Source organism: Saccopteryx bilineata, chromosome 7, assembly GCF_036850765.1.
Source record: "Saccopteryx bilineata isolate mSacBil1 chromosome 7, mSacBil1_pri_phased_curated, whole genome shotgun sequence".
Lineage (NCBI taxonomy): Eukaryota > Metazoa > Chordata > Mammalia > Chiroptera > Emballonuridae > Saccopteryx > Saccopteryx bilineata.
The window spans coordinates 108,138,457-108,164,296 of NC_089496.1; the positions used below are offsets into that span (position 1 = coordinate 108,138,457).

The following is a 25,840-nucleotide window of genomic DNA, read 5'->3' on the forward strand; positions in this document are numbered from 1 at the left end:
CCATTTGTTTCGACAGTATGATGACAGTGTCCTGCCCACCCAGTCTTGTACGTGGAGGACATGCCAGGCCCACGGCTGGCACCCTTGAACCCTGGGCTTTGAATTTGCCATTGGCATCGCAGGCCAGTGCTGCCGTGATGTTGACGAGCAGCAAGGAAGGGTTGATGGCACAGGACTTGGCCTCCCACAGTCACTAGCTAGGGGAACCTTTGCTCGGTAGCCTGGCTCAGTTTAACCTACCTGTCGGTGGCAGTTACGTTAGCCTCCTTGTACTCAGAGCCCACCTCCCCTGCCTGTACAGTAGCCAGACTGCCCTGCGTAGCAAAGCAGGAGGCGTGTGGAGGGCCAGGAAGTCAGGAGGGAGACGGGCCTCTAGGAGAGCACCCCGGACCTGGAGCCTCCCTGCGGCCCTGGGGGCCCAGGTCTTGAAGTCCAGGTTGAGGTGCTTTCCTGGCCTCTGCCTTAGTTGCCATTGACCCCGAGGCTTCAGGAGGCTTCAGGCGGGCTCTGTCAGACAAGAGCCTCAGGCGGTGTAGCCTGCGGGAACAGAGCTGAGGTTACTGGGCTGTGACTTGGGGTCCTTGGGGAGGAGGAGCAAGAGGCCAGAGCCCAGGGCGGTGACTGAGGCTGACCAGGCCTCACAGGGCTCATGTCTGGAGGGGAGATGGACAGTAAACCTGGCCACAGATGGACGCCAGGTTGGTATAAGTGACGTGAAGCAAATGGGAGTGAGCCTGGCCCGGGCCAGGGAGGGGTCCAGGGTGAGCTCTGCAGAGGCGGCACTGGGCCGAACTGGAGGAAACAAGGGCCTTCTGGGTGAGGGGGCGGAGGACGCGCCTTCCAGGTAGAGGGGACACTGGGGCGCCGCTGAAGATTTTAGGCAGGAGTGTCCCGCAATTTAAGGTTTAAGGAAATTTAAAGGGAAAGTTGAAACCTTCTAAGAGCTGGATGAAAATGGGAGATTTCCTCTGAAGTCTTGGCGTGGAAGAGCGCTTCAGACAGCAGCACGCCAGAGTCCTGTTCGCGCCGTGTCCTCACCAACACTTGGTCTGCCATCCTTCTCATTGCAGCCGGGTCCTTTTTGCCTCTAAAACCCTGAAAAGTAAAGCAGGTCAAGGATGTGGGCCGAGACTCAGACCCTGCCTTCCAGCCTCTCTGAGAAGCAGGCACAGAATGGATTCTGCCAGGGCCCTGGGGAAGGTAGGGCTGCCTGCCCAGCCCGCTTCCCAGTCGGTCCTGAGGGTCCTGGGGGTACTGCTGCCAGGCAGGTGAGACTCCCGTGTCTGCCAGCAGCAGCACGGATGGCTGCCTCTAGACAGCGCTGACCGTGTGCCACGTCCTGCTTTCCTCTTGCTCTCTGACTCAGTTCCCGGAGTATTTGGGGTTTGGGACAGCAGTGCTGTTCTCTCCCTTTGTCAGCGAAAGCAACCGTGGCTCCAAGACGGCCTGGGACTCAGTTGAAATGGCCAGGGGCCATGGCAGCCCAGGTCTGCCTGACTTCTGATCGTTGTGCCATACCCGTATTTAGGATCCCTTCAGGGAGAAGGGGGTATTGAGAAAGGTCGGGGGCCTGTCACAGCCCCTCCTGAGGAAGGCACCGATTACAGTGGGTGGCATTAAAGAGGTGCCCCAGTTTGTAAACCTCTATGGGCCCTGCACTGGCATCTTCTGACTGATCCCTGGGAGGGTTTTGTTTTGATTTGCTTTGCTCTCAGGCAGATTTATCTGGGTGTCTCTGGTAGCACAGCGATACAGTAACTGTCCTAAGATATATCCCAGCCAGTTACAGAGCTGAGGGAGGGGAGGCTCCTTCCCCAGAGCCTGTGGGATTTTTTCAGTGAGGGGACACAGTATCTGTTATCACAAAGGACTGTATCACCGTGCTGTGCAGGTGTTTGGAGAACCGAGAGCTGAGAGGTTGATCCCTCTGAGACCCTCTGGGCTCCCATGACACAGACCAAGTCCCCACACCTGCTCCCTGTCCACCAGGGCCTGTGTGACTCCCTCCCTCCCTCTCCACCCTCCTTACCTTTTGCTCCCAGACTGTGGGGGCCATGGGGTGTGGGGATGGTTTACTTCCAGAGCCCCTGAGCCCCCCAGGACCCACATAACCTGGGCCGCTCTGCAGTGCAGTGCCCCCTAGGCCCCCCGACATTCCTCTTCTCTCTGCATCTCTTCCACCAGCTTTTTTTTGTTTTTGTTATTGTTGTTGTTGTATTTTTCTGAAGCTGGAAACGGGGAGAGACAGTCAGACAGACTCCCACATGCGCCTGACCGGGATCCACCCGGCACACCCACCAGGGGTGATGCTCTGCCCACCAGGGGGCGATGCTCTGCCCCTCTGGAGCATCGCTCTGCCGCGACCAGAGCCACTCTAGCGCCTTGAGGCAGAGGCCAAGGAGCCATCCCCAGCGCCCGGGCCATCTTTGCTCCAATGGAGCCTTGGCTGCGGGAGGGGAAGAGAGAGACAGAGAGGAAGGAGGGGGGGTGGAGAAGCAAATGGGCACTTCTCCTATGTGCCCTGGCCGGGAATCGAACCCAGGTCCCCCGCACGCCAGGCTGACGCTCTACCGCTGAGCCAACCAGCCAGGGCCTCCACCAGCTCTTTAAAGACCAGGCCCTTCCACGCAGGCCTAGCTGTCCAGGCCCCCCAGTGAGTCGCCCTTGGTGGCAGTTGGTGCGCTCTGGGAAACTCCCCCAGTAACATTTGCCTGCGTTGGAGATGGTCCAGCTGTGCAGGCAACGCCGTTTCCCTCTCCTGGTGACTGAGCCAGAGAGCACTGTCCCCCAGCAATCTGACAGGACGGGCCCTGTTTGCCAAAGTGAATTGCTCTGGCACTGTGCTGCTTTCTGTAAGTTTTGCAGCTGCCCTAGGGAGGGTTCTTTGCACCTCACACTCAGAGGAGGCCTCCTTGATATGCACACTCTCTTTGAAGTCACAGGGAGCTCAGAGGAAGTCCCTGGGGTAAGAACAGAGCTGCGGAAGGACAAGTGTGATGTGGAGGGGGCGACCCAGGGTCCTGTGGGGGGAGTTCACCTCCCGGCAGCTCCCCAGGACCCTGGGTTCCCTAATAGCACCTCTGTCCTGGGAACCCCCTAAGGGGAGGGGCAGTTCACCACTCTTCTTTCTAGATTTTCTGTGGTGACAGCTGTCCTCAGGTTTTCACCTTTTTGGGGACAGAGCACGTGGGGAGTATAAACTCTGCTTTTCAGAACAATGTCGAGGCCCTGGCTGGATAGCTCGGTGGCTTGGAGCACCCCCAGTGCGCCGAGGTGGCAGCTTTGCTCTCCGGTCGGGGCACACACAAGAATGTGACACATACAAGAACCAGCCAATAAATGTATAAATGAATAGAGCAACACATTGATGTTTCTCTCTTTCTCTCTAAAAACCAATCAATAAAAAAAAATTTAATTTAAAAAAATGTTAAAAATAAGAACAATGTTGCCCTGGCCGGTTGGCTCAGCGGTAAAGCATCGGCCTGGTGTGTGGAAGTTTGATTCCCAGGGCACACAGGAGAAGTGCCCATCTGCTTCTCCACCCCTCCCTCTCTCCTTCCTCTCTGTCTCTCTCTTCCCTTCCCACAGCCAAGGCTCCACTGGAGCAAAGTTGGCCCGAGTGCTGAGGACGGCTCCATGGCCTCCGTCTCAGGTGCTAGAATGGTTCCTGGCCATAACTGAGCATCACTCCTTGGTGGGCATGCGGGTGGATCCTGGTCGGGTGCATGAAGGAGTCTGTCTGATTGCCTCTCCGCTTCTAACTTCGGAAAAATACAAATGCAAAAAACATAAGAAGAAGAACAATGTCTATCACAACAATAGCAGCCACCATTGATGGAGGGAGGTCTGCCATGTCCCAGGCAGGAGCGTAACCCCACACACCACCTTACCCTGCATGCTACCTTTACAGCCAGCGCTAATGTTGGGCGTTGGCCCCTTTGCAAAACGGGTCTGAGGCTCAGAGAGTCAGGAACTGGGAGGATGAACCCTGGTTTCCCCCACACTGCCTCTCATTTGTTCACTCACACACCCAGCAGTTATTCCCTGAGTGCATCTGCTGTACTGAAAACACTGCTGTGAGCTCTGGCAGTGGACTGGGCAGATGCACGTCCCTGCCCCCCCCCGAAGCTGCCGGTCCAGTGTGGGGAGACCAGTGTAAAGAGCACCCAGAAAGGAGGTGGGGAGCCGAGGGGAGGGGGCGTGGCCTCAGATCCAGTGATGTGAGGGCTGGGGTTGGAACCTGTCATCTGGGCCAGCAGTGTCCCAGATGGGAGAACGGGAGGCCCAGGCTCTGAGGCCACAATGACTTTGCCCCCTTGTCGTTCCCAGGCAATGCAGTCCCTCCTTGAAGCTTCTGGGGATGGTGCTGGCTGGGTGGGGCCCCTTTCATTGCCCCAGGACTTATGGGCGGGCATGGTCATGGGACATCTGTAACTGGCCTGGGTCCCCCCCTCAGGCCTTTTATTGGAGAGCCATTCCAAGGCAGGGCCGAGCCCAGCAGGGGCTGCTAGGGCGGGCCCAGGGGCCACCAGCACAAAGGCTGGCCCCAGAGGCATCTGCATGTGAAAGGCGGGTGGGCATTTACTGCATCCTGTCCTGGTCACTAAAGCACATCTGCTGGGCCCTGGCCGGCCAGACCTTCTTTGGGGCCGGAAGGAAGCGGGCTCTGCCTGGGCCCAGGGCAGCCTCATAAAGCAATTTCCAGCCGGCACCACCGCGGTGCAGTGGGGCCTCGCAAAGCCAGGGCGCACCGGAAGCCCCGGGACCCTGGTAAAGCTCGGGCCCCTCCCAGCAGGTCTTGGAGCAGAGAGGAACAGGGCCAGGGGAACCTTGTCAGAAGTCCGGTCAGCCCGTTGTCTTTAGGACCGACCTCCTCCTGATGCTGGGTCACACTGGCACCACCCAGCCCTAGGGACACAGGTCCCCAGGGGCAGCAATAATAACAGCTATGAGGGACTGTGGGCAGCCAGGAGCTTGCCCTGTGTTGCTTAATCCCATCCCCTCGCACGTGGCCCAGCGCCTGCCACTGGGGGCCCTTATGGATGTCAGAGGGGGCGGGCGCTTGTTTGAGTTTGTTTAGGCCAATGGGAACCTTCCTGACTCAGTGTGGACCTGGGACAAGGGACCTGTCCTGTCACTTGTGCTGCCATTTCTGTAGGGGAGAGCCACCGTCCTCAGAGATGGGACAGGTGGGGAGAGCAGGTGGCTGGCCCCCGGGCTGGGGGTGTTCATTCTATTACCATGTAAGCCTCAGGTGTCCCAAGCAGCCTCCTTCTCACAAACATCCCCGCCAATGTGTGAACGCCCAGACCCTTGTCACCAGACCTGTGTCCGTCACTTCCTCAAGGTGACAGGGTGGATCCTCCCGGACCTTTCCTTCTATTCCCCCAGAAGCACAGAGGGTTTTAAGATGTGCCTCTTTTCTTTCCTGATTCAGCTCCAGTCCTGGGGGCAGGAGACCCCTCACACCCTTCCCACCCGCACTCCCCAGGCAGCCCTGATGCTCAATGACTTTGTTTTCTTACCTTAGGTCATAGGTCATGGGAGCCTGGAGGCCCCTGCGGATCCGACCCAGGAGTTTCACACTCTTCCGTAGCCTCTGAGCACTTATCTTCCAAAGGAAATCTGGGTAGAATCCCCAAATAATAATAATAATTAAAAAAAAAGATAAAAGATCAATATTGAAATAGTATATATTTTTGATGTTCAAATCTGTAACATTGGTTATGAGGTCAGTCAGTAAAAATGTTGCAAGTGTTTTTCATTAAAGCCTGGCACAGCTGACGGCGCACACGGTTTGGGTGTTTATAACTCACCTGGGTGGCCAGAAGCTGCCCACATGTCCCTCCAGAGCAGGTGAGGGACTGGAGAGTGACTTATCCGGATGGCAGAACATTGTGCAGCTGTGAACAAGAGGGAGGCAGCTCTGCTTGGTGCTGACATTCATGTCTACTATGTGGATGTTGTATAGAGCAAGTGAAAAAGCCATAGAAGAATGTGTGTAAACAACAACCCACATGGGCCCTGGCTGGTTGGCTCAGTGGTAGGGTGTTTCCCTGGCATGTGGAAGTCCCAGGTTCAATTCCCAGCCAGGGCACACAGGAGCAGCACCCATCTGCTTCTCCACCCTTCCCCCTCTCCTTTCTCTCTCTCTCTTCCCCTCCTGCAGCCAAGGCTCCATTGGAGCAGGTTGGCCTGGGCACTGAGGACGGCTCCATGGCCTCCATGGCCTCCACCTCAGGCGCTAGAATGGCTCTGGTTGCAGCGGAGCAACGCCCCAGATGGGCAGAGCATTGTCCCCTGGTGGGCATGCTGGGTGGATCCTGGTCAGGTGCATGCAGGAGTCTATCTGACTGCCTCCCCGCTTCTAACTTTGGAAAAATAAAACAAAAACAAAAAACCCCACATATGTCTGGAGTGGCATTAGAACAGAATCACGACCCTGTCGTGTGGAGGGAAACCCAGCGATGGCAGGTGTGTGAGGCCACACCCTGACTTCCATGTCAGTGCTGGAGCTGTTTCTCAGTGTCTGGCCTCTGCCTCAGTGGGCAGGGAGGGGTACCCTGTGGAAATTGAGGGCAGGCGTGGTTTTGAGACAGAATGGATAGTTTATCCTGACGACGCTGCCCCCGGTAGGGCGCCCCTTCTGACTAGGAGGTGAGCGTGGCACGGGTTACTCACGAAGCTCACAGTGCACTTGTCACACACCCCACAATCCCCACACCCCATGGATGTTTTGAGAAGCCATGTTTGCAAAGCCGAGCCCGGGCCCTGCCTGTGCTGATGTGCAGGGCGGTTTCCCATGACCCTGGAGCCAGCAGGAGGCTGCCCCCTATACAGAGAGGAGACCTGAGGCTCAGAGCGGAGACAGGAGCTGCTGAAAGGCACCTCGTGAGGAAGGAGAGTGGGGTTCAGTGCTCTCCCCAGGGCAAGGGCTGCCTCTCACCTAGAAAAAAGGTAGGTGTCAGCCCTTGGGGGCCTGGGTTTTGAGTCCAGCCCTGACCTACAGTTGTGAAGTGGTCATGGGAAAGCTCCTTAGCCTTTTTGTGCCTCACTTTCCCACCTGGAACACTGTCAGGGTGTGAGAGTTTAAGTGAGATCTGTTTTCTTAAACCGGCATGGTGCTCGTTCCGCATCTGGGCGCTAAAGGAGCATTCTGTGCTTGGTGTGTCTGAGAGCATGAGCGGTGGTTACGCAGCAAGCATGCGGAGCCTCTCAGCTGTGGAACTCGGTCCACATGCAAAACAAGATCCCTCTACTCTGCCCGGGGCTTCTGTTTTTCACAGTTGTATGCATTTTCACAAACATGAACGGGTTCTCATTGGAGCTCGGTGCGGGGAGTTGTGTGGGAGACATGCAGTCCCTCCACGCCTCAGGTCCTCGCTGTAAACAGGACATTGTCCCATCTCCACGCTGTCTCCAGAGGATTCAGTGTGAACATGTAGGTGACGTGCGGAGAGGAAGTGGGGGGAGCACCTAGTCCCTGCGATCTGTGGGAGCTATTGTTGGGGCTCCCTCCTTTCCGGGTGCTCCAGGGATGTCCCCTCCCAGGACGAGTCACCCTGGGTTTGGCCCAGGCTCCCTTTGCTGGACTGAACTTTCCCTCTTTTCTAACAGTGCCCCTGGGAGGTGTCACCTGGCCGCCTGCTTCCCGTCATACTGCTTGCCTCGAGGGGCCAGATGTCCCGGCACCCAGTGCTACTGCCATTCACTGGGTATTTGCCATGTGCCTGGTGCTTCTTATTTGGTTTTTTAAACATAACCCTATCAAGTAGCAACTGTCAGTGCTCCATTTTACAGATGTGGAAACTGAGGTTGGAGGGGGTGAGGTGACAAGCCTTGGTTGCACAGTGGAGGTGCTGTGGGTGTGTCTGCTGCCCCAGCTAGGCGCCCACCCTACCCTGGGAATGCCTGGTCACTGTCCCCGGCAGTGCCCGGAACTAGACTGGCCTGTGACAGCTCTCATTGAGGACGGCTGGCCGATTTTCCAAGGCTGGGGAGTGGTCTGAAGAACCCAAGTCTCCTCAAGACATGCTCTGAGGCACCTTCTGTCTCTCTGAGCTTCAGTCTCCTCTGTGAAGTGAGCCACCCGCTTGCACGATCTCCAAGCTGTCCTCTGGCTTCTAGGGTCTCTGACTTGACTCTCAAGTGCGTTTATGAATAAACAGTACATTATGACTGTGGCCTCGGCATGTCTCTGACCTGAGCTTAGAGGCTCAGGCAGGTCAGAGAGAACACCGGATGGCAGGCGAGGCGGTCACAGGCTGGGGGACGGTGTGCCACGTGTTTCCTGAGGGCCCTGGCTTTGGGACCTGCCCACTGTCTATTTGACCTCGTCGCTGTTCTCCGGAGGTCACTGGCTGGCTGGTCAGGGCTGAGAGGCCCATCCAGGGTCCAGCCATGTGAGTCATCACCTCCCATGTTCTCTCTGTCCAGACTTTGGACGTTTCTTGCCTGGACTCTGATGACACACACTGTCCGGCGGTGTCAGCTGAGGAGTGGGGAGGGACCTCCAGGTGGGTGAAGTGCTGGTCGTTAGACTTGTTGACGTCAATGGAAAGAGGGGGGGGGAACAGCAGGCCCAGCTGGAGCTCCTGGTAGAGGCCATTACAGGTGACCCTCAGTGTCACAGTCCCGTGGTGACGCCAGCACAAGAGAGGGCTCACAGTGTGTCTCTGGTGCCCAGACCTGGAATGCTGGAAGGCCAGGTACGGTTGTTAGCCCATTTCATGGCTGGGATTCAAGGACTCTGAGAGTTTGGTCCATGGATGCCCAGCCAAGGGCCTGACCAAGGTCCAGGTGCAGGACCACAGCTGGGAAGCCAGAGCCCATTCTCAGGGTGGGAGAAGCTCTTGGCCCTCTGACCCTGAGCGGATATACCCACTGGGACACTGAGCCAGGACCCTCCCAGCATCGATGCGGGTGTCCCTTAGTGTGCACGGTGACTATTCTACTGCAAAACCAGCACCGCTCTCATCAAAGCTCCAACTTGACCTTCCGTTCTAAACATGTGGCTTCTCAGAACAAAGAACTTTGCTAGTTTTGTTTCCCCGACCGTATGTTTTCCGTGTCCGTGGCTTTGTGCAAGGGGCGGCCGAGGATTTTTGAGTTCACCAGTGGCCAGCTTATCCATAGAGCCTTGCTGGCGACAAGGCCGTGGAGCCACGGGGGCAGCAGGGACTCGCGTTCCCTGAGGGCCTTGGCCCAGCGCTGTCGTCCTGTTCAGTTCGTGACAACCCCAGGAGGCGCTGTAAGCGTCCTTGCCCTCTGAGTTCTGTCTTCCAGCAGCTGTTCCGATGCGGGCAGTAATGAGGACCCTCCACCCTACCGGGTCACATCTTGAGTGTGGCCCCAGGGCAGAGTGGGCTGGCGGGTCAGGGCTGCTCTAGAAACCTTCCACGAGATAGGATCAGAGGCAGATGCCGGAGCAGCGGTGGAGTGGGGCTGGCTGTGAGCGTGCAGTTTCTTCCTGAGGTTCTCTGGGTACCAGCTGTGCCCCTCGCATCTGGGGTTTAGATCAGTGAGGTGCTTTTCACAGTAAAGCACTGCCGTGCTGGGTGCTGGGAGCTATGCCAGGTGTATTTTGGGGGGAATCCAGGTGACACCCATCCAGGAAAGGGGCAGCTTCAGGCCCTGTGACCCGTTGAGCTGTCGCTTCCCAAATACGAGCTTCACTTTGTGACCAGGGAGCACGTCCCACATGTGAACTGCTGCCCTCACCCCTTTGGTGGCAGGCCCCCAAGCTGGCCCTGGACCCCGCTTAGCAACTCCTTGTGTCCCTGCAGCCCGTTGACCCCCTGGCAGGAGCTTTTTCTGGTCTCTGTGACACTGACTCCCCACCCCCTTCCACAGCCTGGCATCCTGACCTAGGAGATGCTAGGGTGGTATGCACGTTGGTGAGCCGAGGCTTTTCTCATGGGGGATGTGGGCCATTCAAGCTCAGGGATGCCCAGGGGCAGCTCTGGCCCTCGCCGCTCACTTAGCACCTGAGAATGGGCGCCAGGCTTGGGCAGGGTGCAGGAGCCCTGAGCGGGTGGAGGAGACCAAGGAAGCATGTCATGGTGCTGATGCCAAGAGCAGCACCCAGGGCTGTGAGAGCCGCACAGAGGAAGACAGCTCTGCCTGGGCAGTGTGAGGTTCTGGGAGCTTTCCTGGAGGAAGGGACGTATGGACTGGCCTTGGGGGATGAGGAGAACTTGGCACTAGGGGATGATGAAGCCACACTAAGGGGGACAAGAGGGCCTTCTGGGTCAGTCGAAGGTGACGGATTCCTGAGTGCAGGGGGGTGGGGACCGATCCAGGCCCAGCTGGGAGGGGCCTGGTTGAGGCACCCTCCTGCCCCATACCAGGCCCCCCTGCCGACCCCTCTTTGGCGAGCTGAGGGCAGCAGGCTGTGGAGCTGTGCCAAGGTCGGTCAGGATGTCCAGTAATCGCCCTCGCGCTCTACCTGCTACCGAACGATAATGAGAGGGTTTTCATTATTTTCGGGTGAGCGCCCCTGGCAGATGCCGACAGCCAGCAGATGTGTGAGGTCCGGGCTGATTTGCGAGGGACCAGTTCATGTGATGCACAGTAATTGTACCAGGCGACAACGTTGTCACTCAGAGGTTGTCCTGGCCTGCCAGGATGAGGTAAAGGTCAATTCAAAGATCCGGTGCAGCCACAGGAAGTTGGGGCACATCCACAGGGCTCCTGGGGGGAGGGACAGCGTGCTGAAGCAGTGGCCGTGGTCTCAGAAGGGCTGCCTGGCCAGAGCCCCCCTCTGGGCTGGGGTGTCCTGCAGTAGGCTCCCTGTCCCCGGGTTTTGGGTGCTGGAGGGGTACCATGTCCTGTCCGGGAGCTGGGCTTTTCCCCGGTGCTGAAGTCCGTTGGACTCACTCCCCTTGGGGCCTTGCCTGCTGTGTGGGGGCCTGGAAGCCATGCGGGCTCAGGCTCTCCTGACACTGAATCCTGATGCCCCAGGACCCCCCAGGCCAAACCTGGACATCTGACAGCAGACCCCACTAAGACACTGAGGAGCTGGTTCTCTGTCTTTGTCTGTTTGGGCTGCCATACAGAATACCACAGACTGTAGGGCGTAAACAGCAGAATTTGACTTTCTTTGAGTTCCGAAAGCTGGACATCTAAGATCAAGGCGCCGGCAGGGTTGGTTTCTGGTGGGAGTTCTCTTCCTGGCTTGTAGGCGTCCATCTTCTTGCTGTGTCCTCACACGGCCTCTTCTCCGCACATGCAGAGAGAGCTCGCTGGTGTCTTTTCTTACAGGGACACTAACCTTACAGGGACACATACCCCGCACCCACCCTCGTGACCTCATTTGACTCAGCTCAGGCTGTGGCATGGGCCATTCGGGGCCTCACCAGTGTGACCCATCATCTCACACTTTCTGTCCCGGTGTGCACACCTAGAGGGTGCCGGTTTCCCTCCCAGCAGGAAGAGCCGGGCCTAGGTTCCTGGGGCTGCCAGGCCCTGTGGGCACGTGCTCCCTTCACTGGCTGGTGCCAGGGCCTGCGCACGCCACCGCCTAGGCGTAGCCAGTCGTCAGCTTTGCTGCTTACAAGCTGCGTGACCTTGTAGGTGTCTGCCTCCTGGAGCCTCCTTTTCCTCGTCTCTAGAATGGGGGGAGCGCTTCTTGCCTCGCTGGCTTGTTTATCCTGACAGCACAGGCTCAGTGAGGGTCACCAGCGTGCCGGGCACTGGCCCTAGGGATGGATGTGAGCAGTGCAAACCGCGTGGCTCTGCCCTCGGGGAGAGGACGATATCAGACCACGGACACTGAGCCCGAGACGAGTCTCCGGGTAATGCCTTCGTGCCGCATCATTTGAGCAATCATAAGGACCACTTTTATTATTTTCAGTGAATAAGAAAAATGAAGCGAGGACCCGGGACTGGTCCCAAGTGGTCAAGAATCACTTGTGGTGATGCCGCCAAAGGGGGCGGGGGGCACAGGTGGGCAGGCCCGCAGGGAGGGGGCTTCCCCAAGCTTCTGCCAGCAGACTTTTCCGACTAAATCATCCTACACTGTCACTCAGAGTGGGAAGCAGATGCTTTGGGTGAACTGAGGCTGGTACTTCAGAGGGGACCCGTGGCCGGAGGGTCCCGAAGTGGGTCCTGTTATTTACTCACTTTTTCCACCGGCTCCTGAAGTTGTCTTTGGAACGGCAGCTGCGAGACACTGTCATCTCTCTGTTGCACGGATTGCTCACTGTTCTGAGAAGGTCACAACGCAATTCATTAGCGGTAATTAGTCCCCTGACACCCCCCCAAGCCCCCTTCTTAGCTCAGCGGCTCCATTAACGTGGGTGTGAAGCACACATTCTGGGTGCCAATCAATGAAGATCTGTCTATAATGTACAAGGTGACGCTATTAGTTACAATAATTAACTGCCCGATTAAAAATACAAAAGCTATCTTTATGAAGGGCAATTAACCACTAAGCGTAATTGGCGATTCATCACCCTCTGATTAGGAAAGACAAATACTAAGAAAGGACCAAATCACCTGGGCTCTTGATGACGACCCCGGCAGCCTCTCCGTCCACGTCTGCTCTGGTGTCTGCGGCTCTGCCGACTTCTTCCCCAGAGCGCACCCGTCAGCTCCAGGGCGCGGGGACGTGTGTTCACACTGAGCCCGTCTGTTTCCGTCAGGACCTGTGTGTGTGTGTGTGTGTGTGGGGGGGTGCTGCTGCAGGCTCGGGACACCCCTGGGGAAGCAGGAGGTGACCTTTGCATCAGTCAGTGGTTCAGCAAACACTTATCAGGGGCTCCTGGCTGCCAGGCCCCATGCTGAGAGCCAAACAGACCCCCTTCCTGACCTTACAGAGCACATATGATAGATGACAGTGATAAGACACACCTCAGCTTGGTCCCTCGACCTTTGTCCTTTTGGGGAAATTTGGATCCAGACTTAATTAGGCACATAGAGTTCAAATGCAAAGTGCAAGGGCTGATTATCGTGGGAAGGTACAGAGAAATTGCTGGGAACAATCAGAGGTGACCTCTAGCCAAGCCAAATGGGGTGGGGTGGTGGACGGGAGGTGTCAAGGGCATCTCTGAAGGCGGGAGAAGGTGTGGAGAGGCCACGTGTCCCGGGTGGAGGGAGTGTGACATGTCATTGGCAGAGGGAGCGGAGATGTGTCTCAGGCACAGAGACGTGTCTCAGGTGGAAAGGGAGGCACGGACCAAGACCAGTTGGAACCTTGGGGAGTCTCAGGTGTGCCAAGCTCAGGATGGATAAGGAGGGAAGGAGGGATGTGGGGGAATGGTCAGGTGCCCTGGGAAGGGTCCGCTCCTACTCAGAAACACCAACCCGAACACCCCAGGGTTAGTCAAGGTCCACCTCGGAGGCCTCTGGCCTGGCCTGCCCTGGGATTGCACCAGGCGCCCTTGGAGAAGCATGCGTCCAGCCCTCTCCCCAGGAGGCCACACGCCCTGCCTGGTAACAGAGCCCTCACCTGTTCCCACCTCCAGACTGCAGCGCTCAGGGCTGAAGGTGAGGTTCTGCACCAACGAGTCGCAGAAGTCCCGAAAACACCTGGTGGCAGAGCTCCGCCGCCTGGGCTTTGACATCTCAGAGGGCGAGGTGACCTCCCCGCCCCCGGCCGCCTGCCTGATCCTGAAGAAGCGAGGACTTCGGCCACACCTGCTTGTCCACGACGGTAGGCCTGCCTGGCCCTGGGATCTGGTGGGGGCAGGGAACGGCCTCCCTCTCACCTGGGCCAAACCACTGGGCAGGACACAGAGGCACTACGTGGCTCTTGCTGGCGGCATTCGTGGGCCCGGGCGGGGGTGGAAATCTCCTGACCCTGTCCATTTCTAAGCCTCTATCAGAGGGTCCCTAGGGGCAGTTTCCAGATGGCTCCTCAGAGGAATCAAAGAGGCAGGAAAGTGTTAAGGGGTAAAAATGTAGCTTCTAGGTGTGTGTGTGTGGGGGGGGTGGGGTGGGGGGGGTGGGGGAGGGTGCAGGGGAGGAGAGGTGAAGAGGGAGATTGGGAGATTGAGGTCTGTAGGTTCCTAACACCTGGCACCCGGAACCTAAACTATTGAATATATTTGTGAAACCAGCCCTGCCCTCAGGCAAACAGCACAAAGTTTGCCTCCTGATTCATCCGAATGCAGGAAGAGAGCTACTCTGACCCTCTGTGTGGAGTTTTCTGGACCACGTGGACCCGGCAGTATTGCCTGGTGCCTTCTGAATATTCACAAAGCAGTGCTCCAGAATCCAGGACACCTTGCACTGAGCCCTCTCCTCTCTTTCTTCCATCCTCTGAGCTTGGCGTTTTTAGTTACAAACTGCTGACTGCTGACGGAGGCAGGCGCGCTCTTCTGCATCCCAGCAGGAGCTGGGGCCTCTGAGGAGTAGAGGTGTTCCCTACGGGGCCCCAGCGTCAAATCCATGGCTCTGGTGCCAATCGAGGGCAATATGCCCAGCCGTTAGAAACTGTGTTTCTGAGTCCTTCCTCTGTGATCTAGGATCCCTGCCAGTGTCTTTAGAACAGGCTCTCTCTCAAAGAAAAGAGAAAGACTTAGGAAAGAAAATGCCCTCCGCAGGGCAAAGGGAGGGCTGGGACGGAGCCTGCGGGGAGGAGAGGAAAATTCAGCGAGTGCCTGGAAGGGACAGACCCAGAGTCAAACAAGCAGACGGTGGTGGGTGCCCTTCTCAGCGGTCCTCCTGAGTCTGTGGTGTCCGTAAATGTATCCGTGTTTTCAGACTTGGAATCTTTTTTCATGTTTTAATGTTGATGGGTTTCCTCCACCCCAACCCCAAGCATTTTCTTATGAAAGATACAGCAAAACTGAAAGAAGGTTACTTGGCCTATTCAGAGGCCCATCGCCTTAGTTTTACCAATGACATCTCACTGTGTTCTTCCTTTCACATCCACCCACCCCTCCGCCCACCTGTCCATCATATCTTTTTGATGCATTGCAAAGTGAATCACAGACCTTGGTCCGGGCAGTCCCCCGGGTATGAACAAGAGAGGTTCTGAGGTTTGGTCTTAAGTTGAATTTGTACGTAAGTTGGAACAGGTACATTTACCTATGAAATGCAACTTAGGTGTTTGTCTTAATATAGTTTTTTTCTTTTAAGCAAGCGAGTGAGCGAGAGAGAGACAGATAGACAGACGGGAATAGACAAACAGGAAGGGAGATGAGAAGCATCAACTCATAGTTGCGGCACCGTAGTTGCTCACTGATTGCTTTCTCATACGTGCCTTGACCGGGGGTGGGGGCTCCAGCTGAGCCAGTGACCCCTTGCTCAAGCCAGTGACCTTTGGGCTCAAGCCAGTGATCATGGGGTCATGCCTATTATCCCACGCTCAAGCCGATGACCCTGAGCTCAAGGTGATGAGCCTGCACTCAAGCCGGCAACCTTGGGGTTTCTAACCTGGGTCTTCAGCATCCCAGGCGGATGCTCTATCCACTGCATCACCACCTGGTCAGGCTTAATATAGTATTGTTTTACCTTTCTGTGCATATAAATACTTAAACATTTTCAAACCTACAGAACCTATCTCGTTCATAACCCAGAGATCACCTGTACACTTTGCTAAAATTCAAGCCATCATTAACTAGAGGTCAATGTCTTTTATAGTTTTTTTTTTTAATCTAAAATTTATGTTCAGTGCAATGCAGACATCTCAAGTGTACCTTTACTGAGTTTTGACGAGTGCCCACATCTGTGTAACCCAAAGCCCCATCGAGATCTAGAACGTTACCCTCACCCCCCTTCCTGTCAGTCCCGCAGCCCCGTTGAGGCACCCACTAGCTGCATTTTTCGCATTATAAACAAGTTCGCCTTGTCTAGAGCTTCATATAAATAGAGCCATACAGCCTCTCATTGGATTGGGGGTCCCTAGGTTCACCCTCAGGCTTGATGATTCCCTAGAAGGAGTCAGAGGGCTCAGAAAAGCTGTCATACTCACGGTTACACTTGGTCCCAGTGGAAGAATGCAGATTACACTCAGCAAAGGTAAGGGACGCCTGGGACAAACTCCAGGAGGACCCAGGTGTGACTCTAGTCGTCCCCTCCAGCGGACTTGCACCGTGAAGTGCTCAGTTCTCCCTGCGGTGACGCGTGACAGCACACGCCAGGTGTCATCACCCAGAGAAGCTCCCTGGAGCCTTGTGTCGGGGTTTTGGTAAAAGGTCAGTCAGGTAGGCATGCCGTGCCCGTGCGGCTGACCGTGGCTACTCAGCCTCAGCGTCCCCGGGTGTCACACAGGTAGAGCAGGCGTGGCCCCGGGCCCCACGTGTACAGAACCACACCCACCAGCAGGATGTCCCAAGGGCTCAGCTGACCTCCCCGAGCTGGTGGAGGGCCCGTCCCAATGACAACATCTCTTTGGGATGTGCCCGGCGGGAGCAGCCCAGCCTGCTGAGGTCACACTCCCTTCCACAGGGGTCTGTCTAGACTCGCCCATGGGGTGCACATAGTGGTAGGGTTGTCCTTTTTTACTGCAGAGTGGTGTTCATCGAGCAGATAGCCCACGGCTTGTGTACCCCGTCCCCTGTTGGTGGACGCCTGGGTGGCTTCTACTTTTAGGCTGTGAAGGATGGCCCTGAATCACTGAACATTCCCGTACAGTTCATATGGGTAAATCCCTAGGAGTGGAATTGCTGGGTGACGGGGCAGTGTGCGTTCAGTTTAAGAGCCAGCGGCCCTCTTCCCAAGGGGACTGTGTCTCTCTGCAGCCCTGCTCGTGGTGGCCGCTGGTGGCTGCTGGTCAGCATCCTCACCAGCACTTGCCATTGAGAGTTTTTCTCTTTCTCGCCATGCCTATGGGTGTGATGTGGTTACGTCCTTTTTTTTTTTTTTTTTTTTTTTTTAATTCTAGGAAGGTCACCATCTAATGCTAAGAGAGTTGAAAATCTGTCTTTTCCCAGGAACTGAAGACAGGAGCCAGTAATTTGATTTACCCTGCAGCCTTCCTCTTTTAATTTTGAAAGTGGGGAGGGAAGAGGAGGAGGAAGGGACTTCCCTCAAGGAGGGGGCTGATGAGCCAGGCCATGGGGTGCGACTCTGCTCCTCCCTCCCCGGACGTGCGTGTGGTGCCGTCTCCTCTCTGGTGGGTTTGGCTGACACGTGCTGATGGCTCTCACAGTTTGGGGCGACTCTTACGAAGGCTGCAAGCGGCCCCATTCCATCTACACCTCGGAATCTGGCCCTCCAGGCAGAGTTCCCTTCTTAGTTGCAAAGTTAGTTTCTTGCCTGTGGTCTGGATCTAAGGGGGATCCCAGGGAAGTACCTGTGTTGGGGTGGGTGTCCCCGGGGTGCTCCCATCTTTCTCTTAACCGTGCAGAGTTGGAACCCCTCATCTGTAAAGTGGGAATAACACCCCTGCCTTGTCCATCCCCCAAACCCCCCGTGTGGGGACTGGAAAGAGATGGTGCCATCTGAGGAAGAAACAGGCACAGGTGGCAGGCAGGGGGTGCCCAGGGAGGAGGCGGGAGACAACAGCCTCACCCTGGGCTTTGTCCCTTTCTCTCCCTCTTTCTAGAAGTCCGTTCAGAATTCGCTCAGATCGACACGTCCAACCCAAACTGTGTTGTAATCGCAGATGCAGGAGACAATTTTTCTTATCAGAACATGAACAAAGCCTTCCAGGTGCTCATGGGGCTGGAGAATCCGGTGCTCATCTCGCTGGGAAAGGGGTAGGTCAGCTCCGGGGACGGATGCTCCTGGGCCTCTGACTTGCGGCACGAAGTAGGGTGCAGAAACGTGGGTGCGGGGTGGGCGCAGGGTCACTTCCTTTTCCCTCCCTCCCTTTCCTTGCCTTTTCCCGTCATGTCCTTCCTTTCTTTTCATCATTTTTGAGAAAATCTGAGTCTGCAGGAGCTGGTTGGTCAGGCTTCCCCGTGGGCCTGGGGTTTGTAGGCTGAGGGGTCGGGGAGGGTCATTGCGGACGGTCACTGCCCAGTGTTCATCATCCCAAGTTTAAAGTCGAGAGCAGGAAGGTGTGTTTACACAGGACACAGCCCCAGGCATTGAGGGATTGTGCCGAGGGGACACCTCTGTAGTGACAGGCCTGTGTACCTGTGGGCTGCCCTGATCCAGGCCCCACATCTCTGGGTGCAGAGCCTGGCCTTTGTCAAGTTGCGATGACGGGACCATCATTTTTGTCTGAGCCTTTAGCATTTCTTTTCTTTTAAAAAAGCACGTTGGTTATTATTTTCTTAACCTCCTTTACCAACCACATGGTCATTGAAGAAAAATGAGAGCAAACAGGTGAGCCAAGGAAAGAAAATGAGAAGTACCTTCAGTCCTGAGGCACGAGAGCCACTGCTGACATTTGGGTGTGTGCGCCCCCCCCCCCCCCCCGGTGGTTTCCTGCGCATGCGCAGGCCAACCACCAGCGAAGGGCGTGTTTGCGTCAGCCGCACGCTTCACCTAGTTCGAGCACCTGTTTTATATCGCTCAGCAAACGTCATTTTGTCAACAACTTTCCATGCAAGAAACAGATAGCTCTGTGGCCCGGCTGCCCCTCACGTGGTTATCCTGCGGTGCCCGTAACCGCTACCCGCTGGTGGACGTGGTTTCTGACTTCCTACCAAAGTACGGCCGTGACGAGCCCCTTCGCATTTCAGATGCGGTGCGTTTGTGAGCCTCCTGATGCCGGGCTGCTCTCAGGAGAGCTGTGCAGACTTACTGTCCTCCACGGAAGCAGCACCAGGCTTTCAGAACGCCGGGCTCTCCACGGTGCACGGACCCTGGAGCCCACCCCCGTTTCTCCTGCAGCCCAGGAGGTCCACGCCATCTCCAGGGAAGCCCTTCCCAGTGGAGGTGCTTCTGATGACTGAGGACCCCTTGCCTCTACCTGCCGAAGGGGGCCAGCTCTTCAAACAGACAAGGGAAGGACTTTTTATCTGGCCACCAGCCATTGCTGAGCATTTTATGTACTCCAAGTTGCTTAATTCCGGCCACAATCCTGTGGGTTGTAGATGGTTTTGTTGCCATTTGGCAGGTGGGCATATGGAGAGGCCCACGGAGATGCAGTAAGTGCCGACGGGGCCAGGAGTGCCACCCACAGCCTGTGCTCGTCACCTCTAGGCAACATTCTAGAGCAGATGTTTGGCCCACATAAGACCTTAAATTTTTTTTGAGAATGTGTATAAAAATTGGGAGATTTGCCCTGGCTGCCTGGCTCAGTTGGTTGGAATATCATCCCAATGTGCCAAGGTTGCGGGTTCGATCCCCGGTTAGGGCACATTGATTTTTTTTCTCTCTCTCTCCCCCTTCCTCTCTCTAAGATCAATAAATAAAAAATTTTCAAAATAAAAATGGGGAGATTTTACATAAAATATCTAGAATTCTGGATTCTTTAGAAAAAAAGCATTAGATCTGACAGCCCTGGTCCCCATGTCCCCAAGCACACAGAAGTTTAGCCGAAGCCACTACCTTGTCAATTCCAGTTCACAGACCCCCACCACTTCCTATCGTCCCCTTCTCCCCACTTCAGAGTCAGTTGTCTTTATCTTGTATCGTTTGTACACATAGTAAGGAAATATTTCTTCATGGCTATGTTGCTATTAAAATAAACAAAAGGAATCTTAAGAAAGAAAAGAGTGGATTGATTTCTTTTAGGAACTAGAACTATTCTAGTGTGTTTATCATACAAATAAAATGTGTTCTGTATTAATTAGTAAGTGTTCTCCAGAAAAACAGAACCAACAGAATGTACATATATATATATATGAGAGAGAGAGAGAGAGAGAGAGAGAGGAAGAGAGGATGGGAGAGAGGGAGATTGATTGAGGAGACTAGGTAAATTCAGAACCTTCAGGGCAAGCCAGCAAGCTAGAAACTCAGGGGGGAGTTTCATTTAAGTCCAAAGGCAGATTTGTTCTTGCTCAGGGAGGTCTGCCTTTGCTGTATTGAGGTCTGCTACTGATTAGATGAGGCCCACCTTGTGGAGGGCAATCTGTTTTACTCACAGTCCACTGATTGAAATGTGAATCTCATCCAAGAAGCACCCTCTCAGAAACATCCAGAATAATGTTTGACATATAAAAGTAACAGCCACTAACTGTCCTTTTGTAACCTTACAACCTTCTGCAATTTAGGTCACTGTAGACCACAGAGCCTGGCTTGCTTAACTCATTTCCTTTTGGGCTTGGTCCTTTGGGCATCCCTAAAGTTACAGACCCATCTCTAGAAAACAACATAATATAGAAACTCTGTTATAACTCATTTATGTTAAAACATTTTTTTCTTTAAAATTGTCTTTAAATTATGCCAGATTATGGGTAGTAGTCAGAATAGATATGTTTTTGAAAAAGAGGGAAATATATGGACTCCATTGCTTTTCCTTGTAATTCGGGAACAGATCCAAGAGCAGGTGTATTTGTATTACAAAGACACCCTTTGCGGGGGTCTCTAGCTGAGGGGGCTCTCTGACTTGAGTTAGGGGTAGGACGCTCAGAACGGAGAAAAAGGAACCGACAGTGTTCAGGCCAAGGTCACAGCTTCTGGGGACAGTCCAGAGATGCATGAAGAGCTGCCGTCCTGACCGAGTGGGGGTTACTGATGGTGAGGGCCCGTCCTCCACGGGTGGAGGGCTTTCGAGCGGCGCCCCGAAGGAGGCGGGACGGTGGGCGCATTGGGACAGACCGCCCTGCTCCGGGAGACAGAGTGATTTACTTCGGGCATCTGTTTGGACCGAGAGTGGGAATTGCCTTTGTAATTTCTCCTGTCATGCCGCCATCAGAAAATTAAGCTGTTTACGCGCCAGACTATGGAAGGTTAATGGCTCTTGTGGGAAAGGTCAAGTGATCATTTTGGAGGGAGGCTGTGCTGAATAATCGAAGGAGAAGAACAAAGCATACAATCTATCTGACGGCCTCTCTCGCTCCTTCCCGCTGCTCCGGCGGCCGCCTTGCTTGTCTGCGGCTGAACACCCGGGACCCAGCCGGGCCTGCTGATAAATACATCAAAATCTTTCGTATTTGGGGAATAGCCTGAGCTTTTATATTTCCAAAAAAAATTAACTTAGGTCCTTGTATTTACTGTCTCTCTAAAAACGTTTTCAGCTAGCAGACGGCCTTCAAGACGCCTTCTGGTTTTCTTGAACGAGTAAGAAATAAAGAAAAACTCTGAGCACTCTAAAGACAAGCCCAGATTCAGTTAAAAAAAAAAAAAGAAATATTAAGATTTTTTAATTTTGATTTTGGAAGTCCGTTTTGTCTTTAGACTGTAAAAAGTCATGTAATGAGGACAAGATTTTCTTTTCGTTTTATTTTTTTAAATTGCAGCTTACAGTATTATTTTGTATTGGTTTCAGGTGCAAAAGACACAGGGTTTTAACTGTATTTCAGACTGCATTTTCAGTTTTTTTCCTCCCATTGGGACTGAATTTAAACTGAAGCAAGTCCAGATCTCTGTCTTTTTGAGAGGAAGGTTTGGGGGGGGTGTAAGATGGGCAGGATGCTGTGCCCTGTGGCTGTCCTCGGCGGTTCCCCGATGGGGAGGGGCTCTGGCTCCCACTTCCCCCAGCCAGGCCCGGGCCCTGGGCCAGAGGCCCTCAGAACCCTCAGCTTTGAACAGAGCAGGGCCTGCTGCAGCGGGTAGCATGGCTTTGTCATTCTTTCCTTGGGCTTCTGGGTAAGCCACTGCCTCCTTCTTCCCTGTCCACAGCAGCCATCAGGCAGAGGGTGAGGGGACGAGGGGATGGCTCTCTGGGCGCCTGGCCAAGGCCATGCCCGGAGCAGTTCTGGCCCACGGGGTCTTCAGCGGGGTGCTGCTGGTTGATTCTGAGAGGCCCCCAGGCCTGAACACATCGAGTTCCTGGGAGGAAGCCTGGTCTGGGAGTGTCCCCCAGTTCTACAAAGGGCAGTGAGGAGGCTGTGTCCTAGATGCCTGGGGGACAGAGTTGATGGGGTCAACCACAGTGGCTGCAGGCCCAGTGCCCAGCATTTCCCCTCCCCCCAGCCAGACTTCGCTTTCCTCTGCCATGCCTTCCAGCTCTGGGCCCAGCTAGGGAAATGCTCCTCTTAAGGTAGTTGATCAAAGAACTGGGAAAATAAAAGGGAACTTCTCAAAGGCTATGTAAATGTAGAATACCTGCCTACATCCCGGGCTTACGACAAGTGCAATTACAGACCTCTAAGCCTGTGTTTTTGGGTCACCCTTTAAAAGGGGGAGCATTTGTAGGTCCTGACTCGGTAAGCAGGTGGCAGTTCTCTCGGGCTACCAGGCGCCTTCCTGAATGTGTGCAGTGTCCCTGTGCGGTAGCTCTTAGACCACAGAGCCTCGGACGCTGGTGACGAGGCCTTGGGGTTCACTTGGTGGCCAGTGAGTCCCGTCACAACAGGAGATGCCCCCATGGCTTCAACAAATGGGCTCCAGGCTCTGACTCCGCCTGATGGGGGGTGGGTGGCAGAGAACCAGCCCTTGTCAGTGCTCAGGGTTTGGCTGAAGCCCTATAGCCCCACTCACATCGGCCCACAGGCTACTGAGGCCGCCATTCAGAACCAGAGGGGAGAGGGCTTGCCCCAGCTCCACCTGCCTGCGAAGTGAAGGGATGCTGGCGGGCAGCACGGGCTCCTGGGCCTTCACCACCTCAGCAGGGCAGAGAGGGGCCGGCAGAGTCCTGGGCACAGCAGGGCAGGAGGAAGGGCGGCTCCCAGGGAGCTGGCTCAGTTCTTTCTCTCACTTCAAATAGGCAGGGAACAGGCTCCAGCGCCCCACACTGGGAAGACCCGTGTTCACCCTCTCCTCCCCAGCTCGTATCCTATGGCCTGTTCCTCATGCTCAGCGTGGGAGATGGTTGTTGGCTGTGACGTTCTCTCATTTCCTTCGAGCAGTCTCTGCGTGCTAGGCAGCCCTTAGAACTTTGCATGCGTTATTTAGTTCAGACCTCAGTACCATCCATGAAGTAGGTACTTGGGGGTTTTTTGGTCCATTTTATAGATTAGGAAACTGAGGCCCAGAGGGCTTAAGTCCCACAGTGAAAAAGAAGTGGAGAGAGCCTTTGAATGCTGAAGCCAGCGTGCTTCCTTCTTTGGCCCTGGTGCACCTGTGGTTGAATGTCTCCCGAATTTGAAGGGCAGGGGAAGGGTGACTGACGAGGTGTGTCTCCCGAGAGCCTGGCCCTCTCGGTCCCCAGGGAAGACTTCTCATGACAGCCTCAGGCACCCATGGAACCCGGCATGTCTGGGGCTAATCGGAGATGCGGCAGGGTGTCCTGGAACTAATGGAGTTTTCTTCTTCAGGCAGCAATTAGGGGTTAATTATTAGTAATTAGGGGTTCACCACATGCTCTGTGGGCCTGCTGTCCTCTCGCAGAACACAGGCCTCTTGTCTTCCTCTGAGTTAGCGACTGGCTCCATCTGCCCCTCGGGTCTCCCGTTAATCACTGTGGCAGGGTCCCCACAAAGCTGGCAGCAGGGGGCCATGCTGACCAAGCGCTGTTAGCCCACGGTGTCGCCAGCCCAGCTGTGGTGGCTGGCCACTGGTCATTCTCAGCATGGCCTCTGGACTGACCTCACCCCTGACACGGCTCTCTAGAAAGGACGGGGCAGCCTCCCTTGACCCTTCCCGGAGTCTGGGCTCAGCTCACCTGTTCCTTCTGCTCTTTTCTAGACGCTACTACAAGGTGACCTCTGGCCTGATGCTGGATGTCGGCGGCTACATGAAGGCACTTGAGGTACTGGCCCTGGGTCTGTCCCAGCCCTCAGTGCTGCTCCTGGTCTTTTGGGAGAAGGGGTGTGCCCAGTGTTCAAATGCCTTTTATGTTTTTTTCAAAGTGTAGGCCTCCTTTCTGGGGCGCCATGCCAAGCGCCCCTGGCTCAGGAACTTGACCTCCCAGCTGCCCCGGTCACTCGGTTCCTCCTGTCACTCCCATTCCTGCACACCCCCTGTATTGACCTGGCAGGCCCTCCCAGCGTGCTCTCTGCTGCTCTCTCCTCTTGGACTCTGGCTTTGGTATCTGTGGGGACCATCCGCCTCATGTCTGACCCTGGTCACCGGCAGCAGCTTGAGCTTGACATGTCCTAACTGGACTCATTTCTGACTTCCTCCCCCCTCTTTGAAGGCCAGGCCCAGATGGAGCTCCCCAGCGTCCCTCTGACCCACACCTGGTCAGCTGTCCCTGGCCTAGGCTCCTGCCCCAGGTCAGCGCCTGTCACTGCCCACCCTAGCTGCCATGTCGGCTCCTGCCAACCTGCACTTGATGGGAGGGACGTGCAGACAGGAAGTGGCGCCCTGGGTGTTCTCCCCGGGAGGGGCTGTGATGGAGCTGGGGTGGGCAGGGGAGGGGCGGGGAGAAGCGAGAATACAAGGGGAACATGGGTCAGGATGGCCCGCATGGTGCCTTGTGACTTTGCCAGCTGTGGGCCACCTCTTATTGCAGTTGGGTGTTTGAGCAGATGGCTGGGCACCCGGTGGTGGGGGCCCTGAGCATCCCGGGCAACCCGATGGGGCGCCACCACCCTCTTACCTGTCACGTGTCTCCCGGCTCCTGAGTCCTGTCCCTTGGAGGCCCCTGGCTCATGGACGCATGTGTGGGTGGTGGTCTTCCCCTGGTTCCTCAGAGGGAGGCCTTCCCTGTGGGTCAGGTGGGTGCTCTCCTGATGGTCTGTCCCAAACCCACGCTGTGGCCTTCTCTCTGCCAGTACGCCTGCGGTGTTGAAGCTGAGGTCGTGGGGAAGCCTTCTCCTGAGTTCTTCCAGTCTGCCCTGCAGGAGATGGGGGTTGAGGCCCACCAGGTAGGTGGCCCTCACTGAGTGGGGGGGACGCAGCTGTGTTGGGAGGCCCCAGACCCTCAGGCAGGGGCTGCCAGGGGCTTTGAGGGCTCAGGCAGCCTTGTGGGCGGGGCGGCCACGTGTGGACTGCCCACCATGAGGGCTGATATGTCTGGATGGGGCGGGGGAGGGGGAGAGAGCAGAGGAGGCCCCCTGCATGAGTTAACCTGTTACATTAGTTTCAGTACAAGAGTGGGAAGTATGAAGGCCAATGGCCAAGAAGCGCCCAAAAAGATGTTCCGCCTCATGAGCTGTTAGGGAAATGCCAACCAGAACAATAGCGAGGTCCTGCCTTGCGCCCACTTAGGTGGCCATAATGATCCAAACAAACAAACAAACAAACAAACTGAAGCCCCAGACAATCTCACGTGTCGGTGAGGACATGGAGCAATGGGAACCCTCATGTAGGAATACTGCTAGGGATGGGACAGGGAGCAGCCACCAGTCAAACACAGAATTACCATATGACCCAGCGGTCCCGCTCCTGAGTATATATCCAAAAGGACGGAGAACAAGTGTTCAAATAAAAACTTATACGTGGATATTCATAGCAGCAGCATTCACAACAGCCAAAAGATACGTAGAAACAAGGCAGATGGTCAGCAGCAGATAAATATGGGTCAACAAAACAGGGTATGACCACACAATGGAGTATTTCAGCCAGAAAAAGAATGGAATGCTGGTCAGCGCTGTCATGTGGGAGGAAGACAGGGTATATGAACGAAGCCAGTCACGAAGGCCACGTTTCATAAATGATGTTCATATGAAACGTCCAGAACAGGCGAATCGTAGGGACCTGAAGTAGCTCAGCGGTTGTGGAGCATGGGGGTGGGGGGTGGCTGTTTAATGGGCATGAGGCCTCCTTTTGGGGACAAAAATGTCTGGAGCGTGTTAGTGGTGATGGTTGCACAACATTGTGACTGTACCTGATGCCCTGATTTGAAACTTTAAAATGGCTCCGTGGGTAAATCTGATGTATATTTTAACACAATGAGGAAAACCCCCACACACCTGCCAAAATCAACAATAATCCCTTAGTATTATCTAATAGCAAGCTATACACACACACACACACACACACACACACACACACGTATATATATATT

At 55.3% G+C, this 25,840-nt stretch overlaps 1 protein-coding gene and 1 long non-coding RNA gene across 4 annotated transcripts in view; one reads left to right on the forward strand and one right to left on the reverse strand.

Moving 5' to 3' along the window:
* The window catches only part of LHPP (phospholysine phosphohistidine inorganic pyrophosphate phosphatase), a 95,646-nt gene that overhangs the window by 1,391 nt on the left and 68,415 nt on the right, over window positions 1–25,840 (forward strand). The window contains exons 2-5 of one of the 2 annotated variants that reach the window (XM_066239660.1): window positions 13,467–13,654; window positions 17,495–17,648; window positions 23,575–23,638; window positions 24,606–24,698. In XM_066239660.1, coding sequence (XP_066095757.1) covers window positions 13,467–13,654; window positions 17,495–17,648; window positions 23,575–23,638; window positions 24,606–24,698 — 499 coding nt within the window. Of the gene's footprint in view, window positions 1–13,466; window positions 13,655–17,494; window positions 17,649–18,581; window positions 19,464–23,574; window positions 23,639–24,605; window positions 24,699–25,840 lie in introns of those variants that run through there. The other variant, XM_066239659.1, reaches the window with a different exon arrangement.
* LOC136310172 (uncharacterized) lies at window positions 937–12,704 on the reverse strand. Of its 2 annotated transcripts, none has more exons than XR_010726523.1 (4): window positions 12,499–12,704; window positions 12,124–12,207; window positions 5,526–5,625; window positions 937–1,095 (listed from the first exon to the last, which is right to left on the reverse strand). It is a non-coding gene; the product is annotated as an uncharacterized lncRNA (long non-coding RNA). The 2 variants fall into 2 exon arrangements; XR_010726524.1 differs by lacking the exon at window positions 937–1,095 and adding an exon at window positions 2,146–2,228.